The sequence below is a fragment of the Pholis gunnellus genome (genome assembly GCF_910591455.1).
Source record: "Pholis gunnellus genome assembly, chromosome: 9".
Lineage (NCBI taxonomy): Eukaryota > Metazoa > Chordata > Actinopteri > Perciformes > Pholidae > Pholis > Pholis gunnellus.
This window is the reverse complement of record NC_136535.1, coordinates 4,864,553-4,885,293: the sequence shown is the minus strand read 5'-3', so window position 1 is coordinate 4,885,293 and position 20,741 is coordinate 4,864,553. Positions and strand designations below refer to the sequence as shown.

At 42.0% G+C, this 20,741-nt stretch overlaps 1 protein-coding gene across 1 annotated transcript; it reads left to right on the top strand.

The window, feature by feature from the left end:
• The first annotated feature begins 739 nt into the window (after positions 1-739).
• On the top strand, positions 740-20,269 carry LOC306700969 (cullin-5-like). Its single transcript, XM_079166134.1, has 19 exons — positions 740-765; positions 2,937-3,046; positions 3,900-3,999; positions 4,155-4,331; positions 4,592-4,733; positions 4,864-5,009; positions 5,811-5,891; positions 6,266-6,359; positions 7,232-7,362; positions 8,186-8,293; positions 8,977-9,041; positions 9,275-9,407; positions 9,512-9,643; positions 10,601-10,724; positions 11,846-12,021; positions 12,723-12,884; positions 13,261-13,379; positions 13,763-13,886; positions 14,795-20,269. The coding sequence occupies exons 1-19, from the start codon at positions 742-744 to the stop codon at positions 14,987-14,989; spliced, it is 2,343 nt and encodes a 780-aa protein (XP_079022260.1). The 5' UTR covers positions 740-741; the 3' UTR covers positions 14,990-20,269.
• Positions 20,270-20,741: the final 472 nt, after the last annotated feature.

Below are 20,741 nucleotides of genomic sequence, written 5' to 3'. Positions count from 1 at the left end.
CATGACTGCTGAGAAACAATCAAGTAGTGAATGCGAGTGTGGGCGTCATCGTTTCTAAACGTATCCGTTTTCGACAGTCCACACGAATACGCAACCCGGAGTTTTCAAACTTGTCCGTACTCGGGAGCGTTTTCAAACTCCTCCGTTTTTGGTGCTCGAAAACGCCGGCGTAGTGTGGACGCTCAGTGTAAACCTAGCAAAACATATGCGTTTTCAAATGGAAACGGAGTAGTGTGGACGTGGCTTGATTCTTCAGTATCAATTAATAGTATTTCCATTTTATGCAACTTTGTACTTCTACTCCACTACATTTTGGAAGCTAATATTTTACTGTTTTACTTCACAACATTTGTTTGATAACTTTAAGTACTTTGCAGATTTGGATTATTAATTCAAAATATAAATCAACTGGTACATTATGAATATATTATCAACATACGTTGGGCTGAATAAAGTATATAAAGTAATTAAAAGCTGCAATGTTGAGGTGGTGTAGGTACACATTGATGCATTTATAATTATAATTAAAAAATGGGCCATTTTGCATAAGGAGTATACTTTGGTGCTGACACTCTTATTATTTTATACTTTAAATAAGAGTTCAAATGCAGGACTTTTACTTGTAATTGCTTAATAAAGGATCGGAGTCTTCTTTCAGTGTGCGAGGTTCCCATGACCTCATCCTGAGCCAGCTGTAGTACCTGTCTCGCGAGATTCCGCGAGGTGATAAGTTGAAGAAACATGGCGTCGTCAAATTTGTTAAAGGTAAGAAGCAGTGGAATATATCGTATTTCCCATATTTGTGTGCTGATTCATACTCGTCGTTTTCATACATTTTCACTATTAGAGCGTATATGTATATATTCACTATTGTGGCATATATGTGTGTGCACTAATAGTGTAAATATATGAAATAAGTGCACAAATAGGTGCGCCTGAAGTCACAGTTGTCACCGCTGTCGTTGTTGAAGTCCGGTGTGGTGTCGAGTCTGTTTCCCCAACGACTTATAAGCCCTGCCTCGAACAGAACCCATCCTAACCCGGACCTCAATGTGTCTTCTTTTGTAACCAAAGCCGAACCGAAGCCGCTACCCGGCATTTCGGCGAGGACGAGCCATAGCTTAACAACAACCGTACCGAGCCCTAAACCCAACAACGAAGAGCATGGAGACTCGAAGGGGACATAAACGTCAACAAGACGCCCCTTCTCCAAAGACCCATTTCTTTTTGGCTAATTGTTGCTAACATGCTAACGCTTTTATTTCAGCTAGCTGACTAACCGAGCTCCTCAACATGTGAAAATGCACCGTGTGTGTTCTGTGTTCACTAGGCCCAGTTAAACATCCCCTCCACCAGTTATTGGCAGTGCTTTCTATGAAGTAGACGGTTCAGGTCTTGTCCTGATCGATAATTAACGCTTACTGTCCACCGTTACTCACTGGACAGGTTAGCTTAGTATGCTAGCAAGAGAGGTAGGTTAGCGTCAACTAGCTTTGACAGGCGGACCGGTGCACGGCTCGTGTCTGTCAGCTTCAGGTAAGCTGTGGACAGAGAGCCACAGGGTCAATGTTTGAATAACTCAAGTACATTAGCTGTACCGTTTTCAGGTACTTTTACTGTACTTAAGTATTTCCATTTTATGCTACTTTGCTTTCAACTGGACGTTACTGTCCACCCTGGTTTTGAGACAATACAAATCATAATCAACGAATAGATTGTTGAGTATAATTACAGGTTAAGAAAAGACTTTATGGATCCCTCTGGGAAATTCACAAGCTACCCAACAGTTCATCAAATCATTAAAATTAGGTCCTTTTTACCAGCTGCAACATTAAAGTATTGAACACATGAATGCATCATTAATAATCCAGTAATATAATATACATTATTAAGTACAACTGTGCATGCAGGACTTTTACTTGTAGCTAAATATTTCCTCAGTGGGCTAATTTTACTTTGGTAAAGATCAGAGTAGGGCCTAGTTCTTCCACCGATACACTTAGCTCGTCCTGGCTGGTGGACAGAGGGCCACAGGGTCCTGCTGAAGTAGCCGGGTGGTGTTGCTGCTTTTCTCTGATGTATTTCTAAATATATCTCTTTGATTCTGGACTGTTTTGTTGGACAAGTAATGTTATCTCCAATAACTTGTGATGGGCATTTTTCACTATTTTCAGACGTTTGATAATCTACATGATTAGGTGATTATTTAAGTGTAAAGGAAAATACTTGTAGCCATGATGCAAAAAAAAACAATTATTAATGTACCATCAGGCTATCACCCTGAAGAAGACTGTCATGTCGAAATGTTGTTAAATTATAAAAACAATTGCATCATGGCTATGAGTGTACGGCTGTTTTCCTTTACACTTGTGCTTTCACTGTGGTCAGCACCTCTCCAACACTCGTGTGCCTTCACTTTCTCTCTCATCCCGAGGCGATTACTTCAATAATTGTAGACCCATCAGTCTATTAGGAAAATAGATGTTAGTTGCAAACCTGCAAGGAAATATGTATAAAGTGTGAGTAACAAACATGGCCTCTGGGATCTGGATACTCCAGGGAAAATAAGTATGCAATGGTAATGTTACTATAACATATGACATGTTCTTTTCCTTGTGTTACCCAGCTCGTCGTTCAATGCAAGGCTTCAACTTAAGCCAGTTTAAAAGGTGGCCAGTTACTTACTTAGACTTGAACTTCTTAATAATAATAAGAGTGATATAAAAAGCAATACAAACTTGCTATGTTGATGTAAAATAATGAAAAGCTACAGATTGAAGATGTAGTTAGCCTTGATCCCAGCCCTTGGTCTGTCTTCAGTCTTTATGTGTCTTTGTGTATCTCTGCATCTCTGACTCTCTTCTCTCCCCCAACATTCCTCATTGCTCCTTCCTCTTCCTCCTTCCCACTCCACCCATCCCATGTCTCTCCTCCAGAACAAGGGGTCCCTGCAGTTTGAGGACAAGTGGGATTCGATGCGGCCCATCGTTCTCAAGCTGCTCAGACAGGAAGCCGTCACCAAGCAACAGTGGTTCGACTTGTTCTCGTAAGAGATGCTTTCTGCTCCGTCCCTTTAAGAAAGAGTTCCAACGCTGGATCAGTACAGCTGCTGCTGCTGCTGCCTCTGACTCTGACTCTGACTCTGAACAACAGACCGCTCACAAATCACAGCGTTCTATTTTAGTGCATTTCGGCAGCACACACATGCAATACATAGGCTTAGTTTTTACCAACAGGTGTTGTGCTTTACATAATCCCCACACAATGTCAGACTTTTGTAGGTAAGCCTGTTGTTAGATTGTGTCCCGCTCATAAACTAGTGTGGAAAAGAGTCTTGTTTCCATAGCTTAAAGGAACAGTGTGTAGCTTTTACTTATCCATAGTCGAGGGTCTAAGGACAGAGAGTATGCTGTACAGATTGTAAAGCCCCCTGAGCACATTTTGGGATTTGGGGCTATATGAATAATACAATTAACTTGACTTATCTGACTAACCTTAGATAACAAAGTGTGTAATGTGGAGGGAAAAAGTGTTCAAGAAGAGGAAGTTAGTGATAGGCCTCGGGTAATTATATATCGTGATATCTAAACATAGGATTTCATCACCATATTATTACGTTGAAAGATGACACATTCTCATATTGAATTGTCAGCCCTGGTTGGTGATTGCTGCTTTTGGCTTGAGAAATAGGATGAGAAGAGGAACAGGGGAACAGGAACAGTGTAGCTCTCTCATCATCAAATTGCTCTGGAAAGACAGGTCACGTTTCAACAGATATTTTAGTATTACACCACTTGTGTTTGTGACATGTTGAGTAAAAGCTCTGTAAAGTGCCCCACAGTTTGAGGTGCATAGTTTGACTGTACCAACTTTGAATTTGTCCCTCGTCTGTCCCCCAGAGATGTCCATGCTGTGTGTCTATGGGATGACAAAGGACCAGCCAAAATCCACCAAGCCCTCAAAGAGGACATCCTAGACTTCATCAAACAAGCACAGGCTGTAAGTAGTGTTTATACGCATTAGTAAGCTTATTTCAGATATGCAACCCTTTATGTTAATGTTACGGCTATTCAACATGTTACTTTCATGCCTGAATTGATTTTTGGCCGACCTGTGTCATCTTTAACTTTTGCCTGCATCTGTTGCCATGGCAGCGGGTGCTGAGTCACCAGGACGACACGGCGCTGCTAAAGGCCTACATTGTAGAGTGGAGGAAGTTCTTCACCCAGTGCGACATCCTGCCCAAGCCCTTCTGTCAGCTGGAGATCACGCTCATGGGCAAACAAGGCAGCAACAAGAAAACAAACATGGAGGACAGCATCGTGCGAAAGGTGAGGGGTGGGGGGGGGGGGGGGGAGGTCAGGCTTTGAGGGGAAGAGCTGAGCAACAACAAGGTGATGAGATGGCATGTGAGAAGCAAGATGGAGAGGAGATGAAAATAACTAAATGAGTAGCGCAGCAAAGGCCACATAAAAGCACTTCATGAATAAATTGGGCTCAACTATTGTTGGATGGCTGGAAATGGAGGTTAAGTTATTATTTAACATCTTGGGTGCACAATTATTACTGCCCTTCTTCTTCCCTTTTGCAGCTCATGTTGGACACGTGGAACGAGTCGATCTTCTCCAACATTAAGAGTCGCCTGCAGGACAGCGCCATGAAGCTAGTGCACGCCGAGAGGCAGGGGGAGGCCTTCGACTCCCAGCTCGTTATAGGAGTACGAGAGTCGTACGGTAGGGCGGACAGAAACAGTTCCACTGTAAACATTCTGGAGGGGGGTGTCACAAACAGACTGAGAACGAACTGAATACTGCATTAACGGTAACATGGATTGTCCCAATCTCTGTGCTTCTCTCCCACCAGTCAACCTGTGCTCTAATCCAGAGGACAAGCTGCAGATCTACAGGGACAACTTTGAGAAAGCCTACCTGGACTCCACAGAGAGGTTTTACAGAACACAGGCACCGTCCTATCTGCAGCAGAACGGCGTCCAGAACTACATGAAATATGTACGCGACAATGACACTGATTATTGCAAGTGTTACTGTAGGATGACAAATGGGGTCGCTTTAAAATGTAGAAGAGAATGCCACTGACAAATGCTCTGATGAAAGGGGGGGGGGGGCTATAAATGTTCCTACAAATTGATTTAAGATATAAATGACACCTCTCCCACCAAGTCAGCTGTTTTTTGTAAGTTGTTGGCTGGTCATTATAGTCATAAGTCAAAGCTAGATAGCCATGGTGAATTATTAATGAAAAAACATGCAAGAATGCAGACTGGCATATCCTTTTGCAGAGCAGAACGTCATCCAAATGTTTCTCTCATTATAACAAGCTATGTACTCTTCAAAGCTACAAGACTCCATTGACAAATACATACATTTTACCTCTTAGTACACAGAAGTTGCTGCGTTGGTCGGTTAGTGTAGTTGTGTTGTTGTGTGAATCTCAACTCACCCTTTAAAACACCAAAGTCACACAATAACACAAACTAGCAGATCGAGGCAGCGGTACACCAGCAGCTCCCGTGTCCTGCGAGGTAAAATGACTGTTTTTGTCAGTGGAGTCTTGTGGCTTTCAAAAGAGCAAAGATAATGGCTTCCGTTCCCCGTAGGAAAGAGCTGACTGTAAGCGAACACTTAAACTGATAAACATTTATTTTAGTTGTTTAAAATACGTTAAACTATCCATTGAAGCTACATTTTGTGGACAGATGTTAGAAGAAAATGTGTGTATGAGAGTTTTAATTGTATGTTTGTATCACCTGGATTCTTAGTATCTGTGTTTTGTGTTGTGTTTCTCTGCAGGCAGACGCGAAGCTGAGAGAAGAGGAGAAGAGAGCGCTTAGATATCTAGAGACACGTCGTGAATGTAACTCTGTTCAAGCAGTAAGTGTCTTCAACAGGATCTGAAGCATCAGTATTAAATACTAACTTATATTTCATGTGTGTTTCCATTTTTCTAGGCAATTATTTCCCTCCTGTCATCCTGAATTATTTTTCTGTATTTTCAGGTCATCTTTTCAAATGACATACTGGTCATGGGTGTAGAACAGCACAATAGAGCCTCACTCGTTGACTCGCATGTCAGATCTGTTGGATGTCAGATGTAAATCTGTCTCTTCGCTTTAATTTGGAGCACCAAACATGTTCTGAAGGAGGTCTCCGTCCTTTCAGGAGTCTCCTTAAATGTATCTGATGCCCGTTTGTTTACGTCAAAGTGTCCCTTAAAGTGAGTCTTTGCGTTCTGTGTGTTCTCACAGCTCATGGAGTGTTGTGTGAATGCTCTGGTGACCTCGTTCAAAGAGACCATCCTCGTTGAATGTCCGGGCATGATCAAACGAAACGAGACAGACAGTAAGTACAGCTGTTTTTAATGTTGTTATTGAAAGCCTAAATGCCGAGAAATGTAGATTCAAGCAGAATCATTCGTTACAAAAAACATGTTCTTTTTTCTGTGTGTGTGTGTGTGTGTGTGTGTGTGTGTGTGTGTGTGTGTGTGTGTGTGTGTGTGTGTGTGTGTGTGTGTGTGTGTGTGTGTGTGTGTGTGTGTGTGTGTGTGTGTGTGTGTGTGTGTGTGTGGACAAAGAGGGGAATAGAAGAAGGCAGACTTTTTTTGTAACTGATTAATAATTCAAATGTCCACATCATGAATGCCAGAAATGGTTTGACATTGGTAAAGGTGTCTGCTATTGGCGATCGCTCTGATCATCGACAAATCCCAAGTCATGCTGTAGAGAAGACGTATGTTTTGATTGTTTATGTCAGTGTGAACAGTCTGCTGCTAATGGCGAACTTCATCCTTCATATTAGTAGGCAGCATGCAGTACGTGCTGATGGAGAATTTATTATGGTAGTGTGCATTCAGTCTGCCAGACGTAGTGGCATCAACGTTCACTATTGCAGCAGCCAGATGGACGTTTAAAAATAGAAAGCTGCTCCCAGTGTTGGTTGGCTTCCTGCCAGCGAGGCCAGTAGAGCTGTGCAACTTGCCGACAGTCATAGTTGATCATTCACAGCGTTAGAAGACAACAGTCTTATATTGCCTGCCACCAAATGTTATTATATATTTTATCGTCATTAGTAGTAGTAGTAAGTTTTGACAAATATCAACCATCTTTGGATAAAAGATTCATAATAGAAAGAAGAAGCAAGGCTGAGTGGCGGTGCCGTATCTAGTTCTTATTTTACATCCATGGTGTGTTTCATGTGTTTCTCTCCCTGAACAGAGCTGCAGCTGATGTTTTCACTGATGGACAAGGTTCCCAGCGGGATCGAGCCTGTGCTGAAAGACCTGGAGGAACATATCGTCAATGCTGGACTAGCAGACATGGTGGCTGCTGCCGAGACCATCACGTCTGTACGTGAACAAACGCTCGCCTCAACAATTACTCTGCTCATCTCCCCAATCCCATGTTCAGTCTAAGTTGCAAGTTGTTTGTTGTCATCTGCACAACAGTTACAGAGAAGCAGTCATTCTCCCAGGCCAGGCTCCAAATCTCAATAAAGAAAAAGAAAAAAAATCGAAGACATAAAATAGTGTCGAAGTATAACATAAAATAAATTTTTTTTTTTTATTTCTTGTACAAGAAGGAAGGAAACGGGTAGTAAAACAGTAAATTCTTTGCCACAGTGGATCATCTGTTTCCATCTCGTTGAGTAACCCGACCATGACCGATCCCGTACGGAAATCAGGTTTTATGATCCGCAAATATGATTCTACATATGTTTTACGCCTGATGCACTTCCTGAAGTAACCCAGGTAGTAAAAGGATATACAGGTAAAGTGACGGTATGCATACATACATGTGTACGATTAAACCCTGACGTTTTCTTTATTCAGAAACAAAAAATATTCGGGAAGAAGTATTTTGTTGGTGTTTGATAAAAAAAATGTATAAATAAAAAATGTGACTTAAAAAAGAAAAATCAATCACTCGTAGAACTTTTGGATTACTATTAAAAACAAGTCATCCCAGAACAGAAACGCATGTCGTACAGTAGATCTGTTCATAGCAGTCGTTATTGAGATCTGGGGCAGCAGAGTTTTGTTTAACAAATCCAGAAGTCAGAGAGGAATTTACAGTGCGTAATGAACCAGCTGACTAAAAGTTGATATTGGAGGGCAGCTTTTACAACATGTACAGTAGTTTCAAATGTGCGTGTGTTTGTGTTTTGTCCAGGACTCTGAGAAGTACGTGGAGCAGCTGCTGACTTTGTTTAACCGCTTCAGTAAGCTGGTGAAGGAGGCCTTCCAGGACGACCCTCGCTTCCTCACAGCCAGAGATAAGGTCTGTTTTAACAAATAGGGTTATATCTGCTCTGTGCTAAAGGCATTTGAGTTCATTCCAGCTCACAACATTTGTTTCCAGAATGTGTGTATTCATAAAGAACTACGCCGGCAGCACAAGCAGCGTTACATCTTGATCCCCATTCACACCTATGGACTCCATTCTCGCATATGCAGTAAAGTAGCAGTCACTCCCTTTCCTCTCTCGAGCCAGAAGCTTGTGTGTTAAGTGTGAGGCACGTAGTTAACACACAGAGCTCTGATTGGACAGTTATTTCCTTGTGTTGCCACTAAACGACAGCACGACAAAGTAGTTCATTTCCATAGCGACGCGTCTTTCTTATTTACGTCCCAATAGGTTGTTGCAGTTATATCACATTGAATAAAGGAAGCCGCTGACGATTAGCTTTCGCTACATAGTAGCGTTGGAGTAGAAAACAGCTTTGCGTCTGTTTACCGAGGGGTTTAAAACAAGCGCTCCCGCACATTACACAGCATTTGCTGAAGGGGGAAACTGGTCAGTTACAAAATTAGTTCACAGTATTTTCTGACCTCTTATAGACTAAATGAATAATTGATTAATCTAAAGCATAACCAACTGAATAATAAATGTAGGAATTGTAAGTCGCAGCCCTACTTGTTTGGTCCTCACATGTACCCGTTCTCTGTTCTCTTCCCCTGCAGGCTTACAAGGCCGTTGTCAATGACGCCACAATCTTCAAACTGGAGCTGCCTTTGAAACAGAAAGGGTGAATGGAAGCATCATTATTGTCCTTGTAGATGTGGAATGACCCGGCGTCACTTGTCTTTGCTCTTTGACAAAAACTGGTCACAGTGTTGTAGTGTGTATGTAAACGTGTGTGTGTGTGTGTGTGTGTGTGTGTGTGTGTGTGTGTGTGTGTGTGTGTGTGTGTGTGTGTGTGTGTGTGTGTGTGTGTGTGTGTGTGTGTGTGTGTGTGTGTGTGTCCATCCAAACAAACAGTGTGGGTATGAAGACTCAGCCGGAGTCAAAGTGTCCTGAGCTGCTGGCAAACTACTGTGACATGCTGCTGAGGAAAACTACTCTGAGCAAGAAACTCACCTCGGAGGAAATCGAGCTCAAACTCAAAGAAGTGGTGAGTCTCCGTCCTGTTGGTCATCAGGGCTAACTCGCTTTTATCGGATCCACCTCGGTCCTCCTTTCGCCTTCCCTTTGTCCTGTTATCTGCTCTCCTTGCAGCTCTTGGTGTTGAAGTACGTCCAGAATAAAGACGTGTTCATGCGTTACCACAAAGCTCACCTGACCAGGCGCCTGATTCTGGACATTTCGGCCGACAGCGAGATTGAAGAGAACATGGTGGAGTGGTTGAGAGTGAGTTATACCTTTCTTAAAATTCTTTGTCAGGATCAGTGTTTAACTTTGTCTGACAACAAAGTAGTTGTACATCAGTTTTTTACAGTGTATTAGGGCAGTTGTAGGTGAAGTAGAGAAAAAAACATTGAATATTCTCTGAGATTAAGGGTGGGGGTTTCTCATAAATTTGTGACTTTAATCTCAGAGAATTTCTTCCACTAAAAACGGTATTAGCTCATAGCATATGTGTCTCTGCGCTGGTGAATATGAAGTCGTTCTTTGTTCAGCTCCCATAAGTTTAGTAACCTGTAACTGAATCTCTAGGGTTTGGAGTTTACCTTCAGTACGACTTGTACTTTCAACCTTATTACCATCAATGCAAACCAAACATGTCCTGCTACTGCGGCTTCACATAAAAACCTTCTCACTGCCTACGGCCTGTGGGAGGTTTCATTGCAGAGATGTATTTGTTGGCAAGTTAGCAGAACTTTGGTGGTATAATACGTTAATAAAAATGTCTGCACAACAAAATATATGGAAGTATATTTGCTTCTATTTTGGTCAGTGGAAGAGTTCTAAATACTACATGGAGGAAACTTATTTATAGAAACAGCCACAGTGAGCTGATGACGAGCAGGAGACAGCAGGCTCTTACCTCAGTTTGTGCAAACCGGCACATCATAAACACAGCTGTTTACCTTGCTGGGCTTTGCCGGGGAAAACCAGTTGTGCCGTGCCCGCTTGGATGTCACGGTTGCCACCAAAAAGAACAGCATAACATTAGCAATTTTATGATGTGGAAATATCTGGTCAAACAATAAGTAAACAAGACGAAAAATCTGACTATGAATTTAGAACTGACAGTTTTAAAAGAAAAACATCTGTACACAGTGAATACATTTGTCCTTTGCTTTGTTGTCCTCTTTTGCTCTTCCTTTGGGTTGTTCCCGTGTGTGTGTGTGTGTGTGGTTGTAGGAAGTAGGGATGCCTGCAGATTATGTGAACAAGCTGGCCAGGATGTTTCAGGACATCAAGGTCTCAGAGGACCTCAATCAGGTCTTCAAAGAGATGCACAAACACAACAGGCTGGCACTGCCAGGTACAACACACACACACACACACACACACACACACACACACACACACACACACACACACACACACACACACACACACACACACACACACACACACACACACACACACACAGGAACACGCTTTAGTCAACTGTATCAATCTCTCTCACACACGTGCGCTTCCACACATAGGTGAAGAGAAGGAGAGAAACATCGTTGTCTTTATGAGTCAGTAGGAGAAACCGATCTCAGTCCGATATAAAGCTTCTATAGTGTGTTCTCTCTTGGAGGTTGTGTCGTAGAATAACCCGCTGTGCCGTTGCATCCCGATAAGCCCGTGCATCAAAAACGGAGACGAAGACGACAACACAAGCTGCCTCAAACTTGTTAAATATGAGACAACCAATAAACAGAAGTTACCATATTTGGAAGGTGGAGGACTGACGTAGGGACTCTGTATACGTCTCTGGTAGCAACCTGTCAATCACAGTAAGCCCGCCCTAAAGCATACCCTGCTTTATGGTCTGTTTGACTCTAAATGGACCATCATTTACTAAATGAACATCATGCTGTATTGAAGAAGACTTGAAACTAGAGATTGAGACCATAAACTCATGTTTACAATGTTTACTGAGGTAATAAATCAAGAGAGAAGTAGTCATTTTATCATAGACTTCTATACAATGTGACTTCTTTTTGCAACCGGAGACCCTCTGCACACAACAAACAGCACTATCCGTCTGAGAATAACTCATAATAAACAACATTGATGCATAATGAAAAATGTGGAATCACTATTCCTCGTTTCATGTGTTATTTGTGATTTTGAGAGTAATGGCAACGGTCGAAGCTTCGAAGCACTGCGGTCAGCAACAATATAAAGCAAGAGTGCAAATCAGTGTAGTATTATCACTTTGCTGTAATGTGTCCCTGTCATCGCTTTGTCTGTCATGCAGCAGACATATCACCTGTGAGGACATAAACACAGTTATTTTAGAACTGATACTGTTCAATCAGAGTTTGGATGCAATTTGAAATGTTTGCATTTTGACAATCTGCATGGTTTGTTTAAGTGAACGGCGAGGAGTTATGTGGACCTAATTAGATTAAAAAACGTTTGTTTTCCTGATTTCTTTCCCTGCAGCGGACAGTGTGAACATTAAGATCCTGAACGCCGGAGCGTGGTCGCGAAGCAGCGAGAAGGTTTTCGTCTCGCTGCCCACGGAGCTGGAGGACCTGATCCCCGAGGTGGAAGACTTCTACAAGAGGAATCACAGCGGACGCAAACTCCACTGGCATCACCTCATGTCCAACGGCATCGTGAGTGAGCCGTAGCAGTAGATAATGCAGGGTTCTGGCCTCCATTAAGAGACATACATCAACATCTCATGGAGTTAAAATACTTGCATCTTAATACGTACATCTCGAAATGACTAAGAATATGTTTTCCTTTTGTCTAGGCAACTTCCCTTCTTATTTCCCTGAACTTTATATGCCTCATATTCTTCCTACGCTAAAGTTATTAGTAAGGTTTGAAAGAGTCCCGTGCGGGAATGGCGGACTTTGCTACTAACATGAAAGCTGCTATAGAGAGAGGTCACTACTGAGTGTTAAGAGTCAAATAGAAACATACATTGTTTACATCCATGTCTTCTTTTTCCTTGCATTTGTTGGTGCTTTGCAGCATTTATCTGCATGTTACTGCAGGAAAGCTTTGGTAGGACTGCACATCAAGCAACAGATACTTACAATACAGAACAACATGCCCCATAGCTCTACTGGTGGTCAGAAACTCCAGTGTACCAAGGTAACAAAATGCTCTTCCCAGAGGACAGTTCCTGGCAGAGTGGAAAAATAATTTTAAAAATCGAACTGAATCGTGACCTTAAAATCGAAAAGTCAAATTGAACGGTGACTTTGGAGAATTGTGACACCGTTACTACTAAAGCAAACCGACAGAGCGATACTGTGTCACCACGCTCTGCTCTTCTCACCTTCTCCTTTGGTTCCCCTCTGCTCAGATCACCTTTAAGAACGAGGTGGGGCAGTACGACCTGGAGGTGACGACGTTCCAGCTGGCGGTGTTGTTCGCCTGGAACCAGAGGCCCAGAGAGAGAATCACCTTTGAGAACCTCAAACTGGCCACGGAGCTGCCCGACGCAGAGCTACGCCGCACACTCTGGGTCAGACCGAAGAAACATTTTTAAATGCTTCATTTCAATCCACCAACTATAGTACAAGTATGCAAGATTTAGATATTTACTGAGGTTAAATACATTCTCTGCCCCTCATGGGTAAGTAAATACTGCCAGGCTGCCTGCTACACCTGAGATTTACACAACATTTTGACAGACATGTTTTTGGTAAGCCTGCCAATCATAACCCACCAGTCAGGTTATTAACATACCCAAGGCTGCCAACATGTTGTTTGTGCATGATTAAATCTCTTGGTAATTTAACAGTACCATAAGGAAAGGAAACACACACACATTGGTGGTATTTATAACGTATGGTGATGTTTCACATCTTAAGATTGACTCCTCTCTCCTCTCTGTGCAGTCTCTGGTGGCCTTCCCCAAGCTGAAGAGACAGGTGTTGTCTTATGACCCCCCAGTCTGCTCGCCCAAAGACTTCACAGACAGCACGCTCTTCTACGTCAACCAGGACTTCTCACTCATGTATGCTGTGGTGCTTTTAAACATGAGAAAATAACGTTTACCCCCCTAAAACCGTATGAAGTGAATGTGGAGGTCCCCATTGATCCATGATTGAATTCAGCTAAGAGATATATTTTATTTTATCTCAAAAGGCTTCATTATTTCCAAATTCCACTCCTTTGTAAAGTAGCATAATGAAATATAAAATGATATTCATGCACTAAATATATATTTGTTCTTATTCTCAACTAAATTAACCAGCAATTTCAGGTCCGCACCACACCACATCTATGCATGTTGTTAAATGCCTCCTCACCAGAAACCAATTTAAAAAACTTAAAATATTTGTGATATTATTTATATATATTGTCTGTGTCTTTGTGTCCCTTTTTTTCTTTCCTCAGCAAAAACTCCAAAGTCCAGAAGCGGGGAAAGATCAATCTGATTGGTCGGCTGCAGCTGACCACAGAGCGAATGAGGGAAGAGGAGAATGAAGGAATCGTTCAGCTCAGAATACTCAGAACTCAGGTGCGAAAACACACTTAGAAATATGCATCCAAACACTCGCAGTGGACCTCGTGCAAGAACAATTTCATGTTATTGTCTTAACTTTTTCATACTTACTAAGGCTAAGTATACTGAGGCTTTGTTAAACGTTTTTTCACCTGTTTTTGTGTTTAGGATTTTTAGGCAGGCCTGAAATCAGGGCTCAATGACACACTGGAGCCATTCTTAAAGTAACCCTCCCCTATGCTGTAAATAAAGTACAGCACTTAACGGCAGTGGTTCTGCTGCTCAATCGCCAGTTACAACACAGCCTACAGTTTTCTAGCCAGCAGTGATATTCTGTCCGTCAGCTATACCGGAACAAATCCTCATCGTGATTGTGATCCAGGTGCCGTCATATCGCAGCAATTCTACGAGAACTACCGTCCTGTTTTCCTTTTGAGATGACCTACTGTGATTAGAGGCTCCAGCTAGCTAATCGCTGAAGCGTTTCAGAGATGGAGGAAAAACAGCAACTTTTCCTGTGGGATATTTTTCCATTAAATCAGGCTTTCACCATCTGAAGGGATGTTTATCCGCAACAGCCAATAGGAAGTCCCTCTGTCTGAAAGTGATTGGTTCAAACTCTCCCGCCACCGGCTATATGTAAAGCCTAAAAAAAGAGCCAAGAGGAGGTGCAGAATCTAGTTCTCTTTCTAGCTAATCGTCATTGTCAGCGGCTTCCTGTATTCAATGTGATATAACTGCAACAACCTAGCCAGAGATGTGCTGCCTGACAACAGTTCCCAACAGTTGTGTGTTTGTATTGTCGTCTGTTTGATTTGTGAGCCAGAACAGGAGGGATGAGCTTGTTTTTATAGACCTCAGTACACTGTGTAGAGGTTGAACAGTATAACATTATGCTTATATTGTTTTTTTTTTTCGATCAGGAGGCCATCATCCAAATCATGAAGATGAGGAAGAGGCTCAGCAACGCCCAGCTGCAGACGGAGCTGGTGGAGATCCTGAAGAACATGTTCCTGCCTCAGAAGAAGATGATCAAGGAGCAGATCGAGTGGCTCATCGAACACAAGTACATCAAGAGGGAAGACGCGGACATCAACACCTTCATCTACATGGCCTAGGCAGCGAGCGAGGGAGGGAGCGCTTCCTCGCTCTGCTGTTTTACGCCTGGCCTCGCAACCGGCGCTTTAAAAACCCTGCGAGAGGAGAAGGAACAAAGGGAGGTGTGAGGGAGCAGTGAGGAGTAGGGGGTGCGTTGAAGGACGAGGAGGAGGAGCCTTTTCAAACAAAAGTGTGGATATTTATTTGTGTTTGTGAGACGCCAGTGTGTTATCGAGGTGAGAGTTGAGTCGTCCGACTGTCTGTCTGTTTCCCCTGCCCTCTAGTGTCGGATCACATCCGAGGAGAGGGAGGCCGTCTGCTCTCAGCGGCTGAGAGGAAAAGAAATAGTGACAAAATTCAATGAAATACTTCCTGCCTTACTTTGTCAGCGACGGATTGCGGAGGAGGAGCTGGGAGGACGAACGTAACGAGCTGATATAGATCCTTCGCTTTCACTTAATGCCACAGCTGCCGTCTTGGCGGCAGCCATTTTGCATACCTCCTGTTCTACATTTGTCTTATTTTTGAAGTGGGAATGCAAAAAAAAAAAAAAAAAGCTGCAAGTGAAAACTGCCATTGAGGAGGAGCGGACACGGATGGAGAGTTTAAAACTACCGAGGAGTGTTTTTGCCAAATTGTGTGTGTGTGTGTGTGTTTGCGCGCGTGTGCGCGTGTGTGTGTGCGTGCGTGTGTGCGCACACTTTCAACAGCATGCTGCTCTATGGTTTTTGTTTGTTTGTTGGAGGATCTGTCACACTTTGTGGTTGTGTCTGAGAACGTTGGGAACTCATGACCAGCCCCCTTTTTTAAATGCTGATATTTTGTTCTGGTTTTTTTCTGCTTCTGTTTGTCAACAGGTAAACATTGTCCGGACACCCCTCTGTCTGTGTTGGGAAATGATCACACTGCAAGCTATTTATTTGGTGTGTAAAGACCAGTGCTCTGAACATTGCCAGCCGAATGCATCAAAGAGGGACACGTCTAGAAGTGTGACATAAAACACAAACAAATACCTGCAACACTGAATTTCCTCCCCATGAATCCACTGAGTGTCATTACCAGGAAAACTCTGTTAAACTACAAACAACAGAAATGCATTTCACTAAGCCATAATGTACACGGGGGGAGGGGGGTGTTGTGGAGTCCAATCCGTGCTGTAACAGAGAAACTCATCCCAACATTCAGCTGATGTGATGCTGCAGAAGTCTCTGTAGTACTAAATCCCTTCTGTGTGTTTTCTGCTGATGTCACAATATATTTTGTGACTCGCAGATTCTTTGACTTTATTGGGAGTTTCAGCTCTTAGCTAATGGTAACAAACTATAAATAAGTACCCCCCCCGTCCATAAAAAACTATGAATTTCCAAGATTAAAGTGATACATTTACGAGAAAATCCAAAATGAACTTTGAAAAACTGATCAATCACATCACGGCCGCTGCTTGCAGTGTGTTAAATACTGTTATTTTATCCCAGAATCCCCATGTTATCACCAGCATGCAGACTCCTGGTAAACGTGCTTTTCTAGTCTTCTAACCACTGAAAGAGCTTAAACACTACATGTCATCATTCACCCATTCACACACTGATGACCCCACCTGACCCTCGGGACTATCTAACATCCACACACCGATGACACAACCCTCGGGAGCAATTTGTGAACTGGGCCTCTTCAGAACAAAAACACCCAAATGATTTGGATGAGGTGATAGCTTTAGTGCATCAGGAGCTACATTGTGATGGACAGATGAAAGACATCGCCGTGCTGCAATACCGTTGGGCATCCTCAATATTCTCTGAGAACACCTGAGGTTTTTCTCGTGAATTTACAACTTTAATCTCGGTAATTCTGAGGTTTTTCATTGTAATATTACAATTAATGTAGAGCCAGTGCTACATTTTCTCAGAAATGCCAAAGATTCTCCATCAGGTAGCAGAAGTTCTGTCCCCTTCAGTACATCAAGACATAATCCCCAGCTTCAGCTGAATGTTGGAGAAGAGAAGGATGAGTTACTGGGACTGAGAACACTCTCCACATACAGTAGAGTGTTAAATCTGAATCCAAAATGAGATATTTAATATTTAACAAACATGAAAAACTACATATGGATAAACTCAACTGTTTTTCTTTTTGTATTTTGTATGCATTAGTGTTTAAAATGAATCATGGCAATAGAAATCATGTTCCTAAACACTCACCATGTGACACTTTAGCTTCTTACAACCTGCATGTTCATTTTGGATTTGATTATCAGTTTGGCAGTTCAGGCAGAGACGAAAAGACTGAAGTAGAAATAATTCCCAGTAGGAAAACGGAGACGCTGTTTCCCCTCATTGTGTTTCGCTCAGATTTTATTCTCGAGAGCCTCGCTGCAAATCCATAATTCTCCTCGTAAAAAAGTGTTTAGTGTTTTTCAGAGGCAGTTGTTGGGAGTTGAGGGCTACTGCTGCAGAAACTAGTACAATAAATAGGAAGGGACAAAAAGCTGCTGGGTCAAAACACGATGAATCAGCTGCACTGGGATCAGAGGAGCTTTGCTCTTTTGAGTGCATGTCAAAAACACTGGGTTTCAAAAACAATGAGGATACGTCCATTCGTCACTACTGCTGCGACCTGATAGGTGACTTTACTTTGTGAGCGTGGTTTTTGATTTCCTGTTGAACTGAACTTGAGAGGAAGAGGAAAGACAACAGTGAATGTGTGGGATTTCATTTAAAAATATATATATTTATTCAGTATTTATGACAAATGTTACTTTCATCAATCAAACTTTTTCTTTTCCATGTTTAGTTTTGTAAAAGATGTTTTCTCAGTGTGCGTCCATAGAGCTGACACAGCATTTATTTACTGTGACTCTCTCCTGTGTTACAACTTAGTAGCAAGACTTTAGACTTTAGCCTAATTAGATTTTCACTTTTATTAGTTTTGATTCACACCTGCAGTTTGTCCAAAGGCTGAAATGGCTTCTGGCTCTCTGTCACTATCACTCTATTACACTCTGCAAACAGAGTTCTTCTTCTACTAGCAACTCTTTTCTCAATGTGGCTCAGGCCTTGACATGAAACAAACTCCCCAAGTCGATCCCATTATGCAGTTTTATTCTCTGATGCACAGAGCAGTTAGTATTTAGCAAACTATCCTGTGTTTAACAGTGAAATTAGTTATTTCTTTTTTAACAGCTTTAACGCTGTGAGCTCCACTTATTTCATCTTCCCCAACAAATCGGTAGAAATGCTAAAACAATACTCTGATCCACACAAAACGGTGACTGATATGCTGCAGGTGATGTAACTTGTGTCGTTTGGTATATTTTTCTTCTCTAACAAAGATAGAGGAGTCATTCGTTCCTGCAGAAATTGTCCCAGAATGCAAAGCAACAGCAAAACAAACTTTAGACAAGAGTTGCACAACCGCCGTCTACCGTGTGGTCACAAGTTGGATTTCCACATCCTTACGGACAGATATGCTTTAAAGCAGCAGTCTGGGAAATATCCTATTAAAATGAGACGTGGCAGGTTGAGGTGAACTATAGGAGTGACAGGAACATAGTAAAATGAACATTTTGGGCTAGATTTTTCCTTTAAGAAACTAATACTTCATTTGCTCATGATTCAGTTTGGACACCTGAGCTGTATTTCTTCTGCTTTGATTCCAGGTAGAATCGGCACTTTCTAACGGCTCTAACGATGTTCCGGGTGTGAAATGATATTCAGAAATCATTTCACAACCTGTGGCTGTGTCCGACCCCTTGTGAAAACCCTCTGCAAGAGGAAATAAAGTTAGTAAATCTGCAGAAACAATCTGTAGCGTCGAGCTGTTAAGCCTGAATTTGCAGTAATTCCTTTTTGTCTGTGCATGTGTGACACACTAAAGAGAGACACTGAAGGTACAACGCTTTGGCACAGTTTCCTGCTTTGACTCTGTACTCGGATGTTCAAAAAATATTTTATGTAACCTCACAGTTGATATCATTTGTGTGCAAAAAGGTTCTACACTTACAATTTTTAAGACATGCTTGCTGCAAAGTTGGTCCATCAATCTGTTAGTCCACCACTTTGGTCCAGACTGAAATATCTCAACTATTGGATGGATACGAACATTTCAGACGTTCGTGGTTACCAGAGGATGAACTATAATAACTTTGATCCCCTCATCGTTTCTTTGCCCCATCGTCAGGTTCAAGTTTGAATTTGGCCAATACTTTGAACTTGTGACCCGATACCTGAAAAATAATGATGGCATTTCCATCAGCCTCAAGTTGACTTTGCTTAACACCAGCATGTTAATATTGTCAGAAATGTGGAAATTCTATGTTTATTATTGAGGGTCATAGTTAAAGATGGTGTTGTACCGGACTACGTTATATTTAGAGGTGTCTCTGTCAATACAACGCAGTCTAGTACAACACCAAGAGTGAGTGTCAGTGCTGAAATGTAATTTAATTAACACCTCCTTGACAAAAACTCAACATTCTAGGCGTCATAAAAGCAGAATTTGTGACGGAACAGTTGGACTGAATTGCACCAGTCTGTACAGGTGAACCTAATGTAGTGGCCACTGAGTTATGGGTTCTTTTCTTTCTGAAATTGACTAAACTTATGTCACTTTTAATTTTTTTTATAATTTGGTCATCATGTTGAATGACGCTCCAGTCTTTTGTCGTCTTCTGCTAAAAACTGTCAGAACTACAGTGAGTCTGAGCCTGTAGAGCTTTAAACAAACTGCACAGAAAATATTGTTTTGCTAAAGTATTAACAGCACAACGAGGTGTCCCGTCCCTCCATGGTATTTGTTTTGGTACATGAACTTTTTCATTAGACACTGTGTATTTTAAGCCATGTTTAACAATAGTTAAATAGTGTTATATTCTGTCCAATCAATAACCTAGCTCCCTGGGCACCTGTCATAGGCAGCACACTGCTCCCTGATACAGGGATGGGTCAAATGCAGAGAAAAATGTCCCCCTTAACGGGATATATATAGTGTATAAAATAATAAAATAATCAGTATTAGCTGGTGAAGCTGAAACCCCCGTAGACATCTGGTGGAACACTTCAGTGTTTTGTTCTCCCCCCCCCCACAGGTGGGCACGCTTACCTGTAGCCTTGCGTCATGACGACACTAAACACAATCAGTCACATCTAAACCAGCTGAATGTTTTGCCACTTCATCAAGTAAAGAGGAGAAGCGTTGTGTTGGTGGAGGAGAAGTTCCACTACGTTCATGTGCCGCGTTGTTTTGCTTGTTTCATATTGTTTGAATGTTGAGTAATTTATTTCTTGGCAAAAATAAAGCTGTAAACAAACTGTAAAGACGGAGATTTACGTTTTCCTTCACGTCCAGACCACAAGTCAGTGATTTATGGAAGTTTGTTTTGTCGGACTTCAGAAGTCGTAACCAAGGTGATCCACAAATGTGCGAACGTAATGTCGTGGGCCACGTGACATTTGTGACTTCCCTCCTAATAGTTTGCAGATCTTTTGTCTAATTTGTACTGCAGCAGATCTAAAACCAAATCCACAAACACGAGGTGCAATATGTTTTTATTGGATTTCAATAGTTGTAATGCAAATGTGTGGAAGTAATTTCACATGAATGAATGGATCCACCAACATCCTTTTATGTGAAATTAACTTGTTTTCAGAGTAAGTTATGCATATTTGCAAATGGTGGATATGACCACAAAAACCCAGATTCATAAATACATGTGGATAGTTATTCATTTGTGGATCACGGTACACATTTGTGGTTTGTCTCCTGTGGGTTACAACT

What these genes read in the sequence shown, in the direction of transcription:
- LOC306700969 (XM_079166134.1), top strand. Translation starts at nt 742, where the DNA reads ATGGCGTCGTCAAATTTGTTAAAG. An exon ending in CGTCGTCAAATTTGTTAAAG is followed by an intron (nt 766 to 2,936) that starts GTAAGAAGCAGT and finishes TCTCTCCTCCAG; the next exon opens with AACAAGGGGTCCCTGCAGTT. An exon ending in TCATCAAACAAGCACAGGCT is followed by an intron (nt 4,000 to 4,154) that starts GTAAGTAGTGTT and finishes TTGCCATGGCAG; the next exon opens with CGGGTGCTGAGTCACCAGGA.